This window comes from Puntigrus tetrazona, unplaced genomic scaffold (genome assembly GCF_018831695.1).
Source record: "Puntigrus tetrazona isolate hp1 unplaced genomic scaffold, ASM1883169v1 S000000299, whole genome shotgun sequence".
NCBI lineage: Eukaryota > Metazoa > Chordata > Actinopteri > Cypriniformes > Cyprinidae > Puntigrus > Puntigrus tetrazona.
The window spans coordinates 110001-117500 of NW_025047959.1; the positions used below are offsets into that span (position 1 = coordinate 110001).

Here is a 7500-nt window from a genome sequence, read left to right on the forward strand (position 1 = left end):
ATATATTTTTCTGCATTGATGGTGCCTTTCCAGACATGCAAGCTGTTTTACCATCATCAGAGATGCAGGCTTCTGAGCGTTGATAACAACTTGGGTTGTCCTTGTCCTCTTTGGTCCGGATGACATGGCGTCCCAGATTTCCAAAAAGAACTTGAATCGTGACTCGTCTGACCACAGAACAGTCTTCCATTTCGCCACACTCCATTTTAAATAATCCCTGGCCCAGTGTAAACGCCTGAGCTTGTGGATCTTGCTTAGAAATGGCTTCTTCTTTGCACTGTAGAGTTTCAGCTGGCAACGGCGGATGGCACGGTGGATTGTGTTCACTGACAATGGTTTCTGGAAGTATTCCTGAGCCCATTCTGTGATTTCCTTTACAGTAGCATTCCTGTTTGTGGTGCAGTGTCGTTTTAAGGGCCCGGAGATCACGGGCATCCAGTATGGTTTCTGGCCTTGACCCTTTCTCACAGAGATTGTTCCAGATTCTCTGAATCTTTGGATGATGTTATGCACAGTTGATGATGATAGATGCAAAGTCTTTTGCAATTTTTCGCTGGGTAACACCTTTCTGATATTGCTCCACTATCTTTCTGCGCAACATTGTGGGAATTGGTGATCCTTACCCATCTTGGCTTCTGAGAGACACTGCCACTCTGAGAAGCTCTTTTATACCCAATCATGTTGCCAATTGACCTAATTAGTGTTAATTGGTCTTCCAGCTCCTCGTTATGCTTAAATTTACTTTTTCCAGCCTCTTATTGCTACTTGTCCCAACTTTTTTGGGATTTGTTGACACCATGAAATTCTGAATCAATATATTTTCCCTTAAAATGGTACATTTTCTCAGTTTAAACTTTTGTTCCGTGAGTTATGTTCTATTCTGAATAAAATATTAGAAGTTGGCACCTACATATCATTGCATTCAGTTTTTATTCACGATTTGTATAGTGTCCCAACTTTTTTATATATATATATATATATATATATATATATATATATATATATATATATATATAAAGTTCATGGTTTATAATGGTTTTTCGAATGGAAACCAAATCCATTATTTTTATAGCAAGAAGTTTGAACCGATACGTACGATGATCGATGAGTGCAGCATGGTTAGTGTTTTAGCGCAAATTAGCATGCTAGTAATGTGTTTCTAACATGACTTAGCATGTCGCTAGCATGATACAGCATCTTGCATTCACGTTTAACGTGGACACATTTTAGCCGGCCTACGATAGCAATTTTGTTAGCATGTTTTAGCATGTTTCTAACGTGCTAATTTGTATAATACATTTAAAAACGCGTTTTAACGGTAAACTAGCCCACATTAGCACATGGCACGTTTTAGCACATGGCTAGTATTATTCAGCATGTTTCAGCATGACTTCTAAATCATGTTTCTGCTGTGACTTAACATGGTGCTAGGATGTTTAATTTTTCTAGAATGTGTCTAGTATTGCTAGCATGAGTTAGCATGTTGCTAACATGTTTGTAACATATTTAAAGCATCGACAGCTTGATTTATCATATTGTTAGCACATGACTGAAAACGTGTTGTTAACACGAATCATGCTAGCCTGTTTTTAACATGTATTTATTATTAGTTTCTGGTGTGTTTATCACATGGCTGTCATGAACATTTTAACGCATTTCCAATATGTTTAGCACATGGTTAGTTAGTTAATAGTTAGCCCACGGCTAACATGTTTTAGCATGTGGCTAGATAGATTAGGAATATTAGAATGGACGCTGAGTATAAAGTCAATCCTGACTAGTCTGTCGGTGATAGATGCTAGAAGATCACCGAGACGCTTTCATTGGGATGTTGATGCTAACGCTGGCCGATGAGGTCATTTCCTGTGTTTACGACTCTGGGTTAAAAATGGCGCCTGTGTGTGAAGGTCAAGCTCTCTCTTTCCTGTGTGTGCTCCGCCGCCGTGCGTCTCGCTGGCTCTCTCCGAGAGGAAGTCCTCAGCGCTGGGAATCCCTGACTTCCTGTTTTGGAGAAGAGACAGACAGAAGCCCTTCACACCTGCAGACAATCAGACTCCGTCTGTCTGACAGGAAGTGTGTGTCTGCGTGCGCTCAGACGAGAGATAGAGATAGAGAGATAGAAATTAAACATTGTCCACACACACACACACACACACACACACACACACACACACACAAATACATACAGAGATGCAAAGAGAGACAGACACTCAGACATACACATTGAGACGCACACACACACACACACACACACACACACACTTGTCCGTTTGGTAAACAGGAAGCTTAATTGTTAAGTTAAACCCTGAGGACACACAGACGACAGCTGCCACTCAACACCCTGTGTGTGTGTGTGTGTGTGTCAGGGGGTTTCTGTATAGCTAGGAGCAATTCTCAGACTTCCTGAAGTACTTGTGTCTCTATTTACACACACACACACACACACACACACACACACACACACACTGGACGTGTAGCTGCAGTTTTGGGCTGAATGGAGCTTCCTGCTCTGTGTAAACTGATCTCTGCCTGAAAGAATGTTTGATATACCTGCGTGAAAGCACTGAGAAAGAGTGTGTGTGTGTGTGTGTGTGTGTGCGCGCCTGTCAGCATGTTTAATCGATGACGAGCTGTTTATGAGCTGCTGTGTGTCTGTCTGCGCTCATTGTGTAGAAATACCTGAAGAACAAAACCGAGCGAGAGAGAGCGGAGGCAGGTCTGATGTGAAGTGTTTTGAGCTGCTGTAGGTCTGATAAACAACACCGTGATTATAACTCCAGTAAAAACATGAGCTATGAGAGATCCGCGCCAGATGAACACAAATAAGAGTTTGCCGCAGATGCGGGTATTTCTGTGATCGACTTTTGGTGCAGCAGATACGGACGAAAAATGGTCTAATAGCTTATATCTCCAGTAATGAGATCGAAACAGATAATACAGAGATGAAGGAGAGCTGAAGAAGTCTCCTCAGAAGATGTGAGATGTTTTGGAGGAAGCTCCTCAAAAGATCCTGATGAAAACGATTGATGGAGAATCAGTAAGAGTTGATCTGGAGTTACGACTGACCTTTACTTGATCAGAATCAGACAGTGTTTCTAAATTAAACTAAAAGAGCTTTTACTGGAAAACTCTCTGAACTCTCAACCAGAGACAGAAGTCGTGAGGAGCTTCATCATGATTTTATCTAATCATGTTATAGTCTCTTTCAAGCTGGCTTTCTCTGGGGATCGAACCCGTGACTTCGGTGTTGCCAGCATGTTCGGCTCTCAATGCCGCGCTTCTTCCCGCTTCTTCCCGTCGTTCCCGTTCTTCCAGTGTGTTTGTGGAGAGCCGTTTCTCTCGACAGACAAAAGCTCCGGCGGCTTCATTGTGTCTCTGTGGGTTTGGTCTGTGCTTACAGTAAGAGGAACATCTGAGCGCGCCGGTTTTGTCTTTCAGCTGAAGGTCACGCAGATGTAAGCGGATCCGTTTCCGGCGGCAGGCGGGTATCCGTGACTGCACCGATAGCAGAAGCCAATCACGTCTGTCCGGTTTCAAGCGCTTCGACGCCATTTAACTGCACCTCGAGACTTCGTTTGATGCATACGTGTCCGTCATACGTGAATCAAACCCATCGGATTTTCCTAATAGCGCACGCAGATTTATCTGTTTCAGTCTCATACATTTGGTGTAATTTCATATTGCTATTTTAACCACGTTCAAGAGTTTAATCCGAGTAAATTTAGTCGATTTTAGTTAACAGCTATCGTGAGAAAAGGCATTTTGAAAATGTGATTCAAATAGCTATATAATTTTATTAATACACTATTATTTTATTTTATATTATAATATTCATACATTTTATTCTAGTTTTATCATGCAATGGAAAATATATATATATATATATATATATATAAATAATATTTGAATTAGCTACATTTAAAATATTTTTCCATAGCTACATTTTAAAACATTTAAAATATTTTATTATAATATATATACATATATATATAATACTTATAGTATTAAGTTGATAAAATAACTTGTGAATTAGTTATATTTTATGCTTTACTTCTTAACTAATGTTTCAGCCGTTTAGAATATTTAACTCAAAAAATGTAATTGTTTTCGAAATGAACCGATTTAAACTGATTCAGAAATTTCGTAAACGTTTATTTAAATGAAATAAATTAGTTAATAATAACGTGCTATGCCATGATTTTTAAGAACAAAAATCATGACTGACAAACAAAGTTTATTCGTTTTGTAATGTTAAAATGTGATGCATGAGTAAATACGTAAAGTATTTCTGTGTATTTAAGAGTAGATTACTGATGGATGCATACAGACAACCTCATGTTCGCTTCCTGAAACACCTGGTTTTGTGTGTGTGTGTGTGTGTGTGTGTGTGTGTGTGTGTGTGTGTGTGTGTGTGTGTGTGTGTGTGTGTGTGTGTGTGTGTGTGTGTGTGTGTGTGTGTGTGTGTGTGTGTGATTTACGGTCTCTCACAGGAAGTGCTGTGGTCGTGCTGAAGCAGCTGTTGTGTAATTGTGTCCTGTCATTCTCAGTGATTTGCATCTTTCTCCTGCTGCAGATAAACTTTGAGGTGTGTGTGTGTGTGTGTGTGTGTGTTTTATCTCGATGCAACTCGTCCCTGTGTCCAACTTACATTTTGCGTAAAGAACATTCGATTCAATTTTACCACCGTTACACACTGAGTTGTGTGTTTCAAGGCCCATTTAGATGATAATCCTCATTATCATTACAAAAATACTATTTACATCCTGAAGCATTCATATATATATATATCATGACCTCGTTGCACTGCTCTTCGTTTATGCGGACAGAAATAAAACACAGTTAAGAAAATGAGCACATTTTCGGCAACTAAACACATGCTTCACTTTCTTTATGCAAAATAGAGTTTCCTTTTTGTGGTGAAATATGAGGCGGACGGGTTTGTTCCTGTCAGAGACGCCCGTCTCGAGCTCAGGAAGTGTTTCTTTGATTCTTCTAAACAGACGTGTTGAATAGAAGCTCTTTAGCTCTCAGACCAGCTTCTGTCCTGTAATTCTACTTAAGTTTCTTCATTCAGAGGGTTGAAATGCTCCTTCGGCGCAAACACACACACACACACACACACACAGAGACAGACACACACACACACACACACACACACACAGAGACAGACACACACACACACACACACGTATATATATGTATATATATTCTCTCACACACACATACAGAGCAATTATTCTGTCAACAAGCCAAGATCTCCAATGAGGAGCGACGGTGTTATAAAAGCACCTTAAACGCACACACACACACACACACACACACACACACACACACACACACACACACACACACACACACACACAACGGATCCTTCAGGACAGGAAGTGTTTGTGTGGCGCTGAGTGATGAATGAGAGAGAAAGAAATAAAACAAGTCGACTCCTGCAGTCCTGCGCCGAACGTCTGAACGTTATCTAAAACTAAAGCTGCTTCACATCGTTTGATGTCTCTACCTGAAACATTAGATGAAATAAACACTAGTCCAATTAAAGCTCGGCAAATAACCCCAATAAGTTACTAGAAGTGTGTGTGTTTCATTTAATGTTGATGTTAATGATGAAATGTTTTGTGCTTTTAGATTAAGTTTCAGTGAACTGTAAGAAAAGTCATACGGTTTTCTGCATGTTATTGAGTATATTAGCCGTTTTCTTCAACTGAATCTCATGTAGAAGCGATGCATCTCGTGTTGATCAGCTGCTTTGTGGTGCTTTCCATCACATGTCCTTTTGTTTGTCTCCGCTCGTGATACACAAACTGTTATGAGGAGCGCACACACACACACACACACACACACACACACACACACACAAACACAAACACACACACACACACACACAGACACACACGCACACACACAGACACACGCACACACACAAACGCACGCACACACACACACAGACACACACGCATGCACACACACAGACACACACACACAGACACACACATGCACACACACACACAGACACACACACGCATGCACACACATAGACATGCGCACACACACATGCACACGCACACAGACACACACACACACACACACACACACACACACACAGACACACACGCATGCACACACACAGACATGCGCACACACACATGCACACGCATGCACACGCACACAGACACACACACACAGACACACACACACGCATGCACACACACACGCACACAGACACGCACAGACACACACACACACACGCACACACACTGTGCCCGTTCGGTCTCTTCCTGAGGATATAAGGAAGCAGTGCCGCTCGGATCGAACCGATTGGACGGCAGGGTCACAGCGATGGCTTCCTGGAGTTGTTTTCTGTCTCCTCTTCAGCTTCCTCTCAGGAGCTTTAACCCCACAAACAAATCAAGCTGCACAATATATGCAGATCATATCAGTATCAGCCATAATGAGGGCTTTTTAATTTATCATATCAGTCTGGCAGATAATATCAGCTCTGTTTATTATCTACAGTTCAAACATGTAAACTATTGTAAATAATAGTTCTGCTGTATGATTTAATGATTTGAAGCCTCATTTCCTGTTCTACTCTACTGCTCTAGTATTTCAAATTTGCTTTTATTTTTATATTTTTTGCATTTCTGTATTTAGCTATTTTGTATTTTTTTTCTAATTAACATTTTTCGTTTTTCATAATTATATTTAAGTCAGATTTATTTCAGCAAAAAAAAACAAAACATTATTTTACTTTGTTGACATGAAAAAAAAAATTACTGGAAGAATGCAATTATAAGTATTTATTAATGATAGATTATTAGTATCACTATTGGGTAAAAACAGTACCATTCAAACCTTTATATTTTATATTATTATTTCAAATAAATGAGTATTTTTATCTATAGAAGACATGCTATATAGTTAAACATTGATAATAAAAAAAATTCTTAGAAGTAAAATGCAGCATAACAGTTTTGTTTTATTTTAGATCAAATAAATGCAGCCTTTGTGAGCAGAAGAGACGTGTATTAATGTGTGTGTGTGTGTGTGTGTGTGTGTGTGTGTGTGTGTGTCTCAGGCTCTGATGCGTCCCGGCCGTCTGGACCGTGTTATTTTCGTGCCGCTGCCAGACGCAGACACCCGCAGGGAGATCTTCACGCTGCAGTTCAGGAGCATGCCCATCCATCCCAGCGTGCACCTGGAGGACCTGGTGACCCGGACGGAGCAGTACTCCGGGGCAGAGGTGAGGGTCACTGCAGCTGCGGGGGTCAGAGGTCACAGCATCATTTGCTGAAGTGTTTTCACACTGTTTACGTGAGAGAGAGAGAGAGTGTGTGTGTGTGTGTGTGAGAGAGACACTGTTCCTCTGAAGCCGTGTGACTCTGAGCTGCTGGACAGACGCTCTATTGTGTGTGTGTGTGTGTGTGTGTGTGTGTGTGTGTGTGTGTGTGTGTGTGTGTCCGTTCTCATTGTGACTCAGCAGTCACTCCA

At 40.8% G+C, this 7500-nt stretch overlaps 1 protein-coding gene across 1 annotated transcript in view; it reads left to right on the forward strand.

Moving 5' to 3' along the window:
- spata5 (spermatogenesis associated 5) overlaps nucleotides 1-7500 on the forward strand; it is a 40473-nt gene that overhangs the window by 28329 nt on the left and 4644 nt on the right. Inside the window, 1 exon segment of the mRNA XM_043231290.1 lies at nucleotides 7088-7252. Within this exon segment, the coding sequence (XP_043087225.1) occupies nucleotides 7088-7252 (165 nt within the window).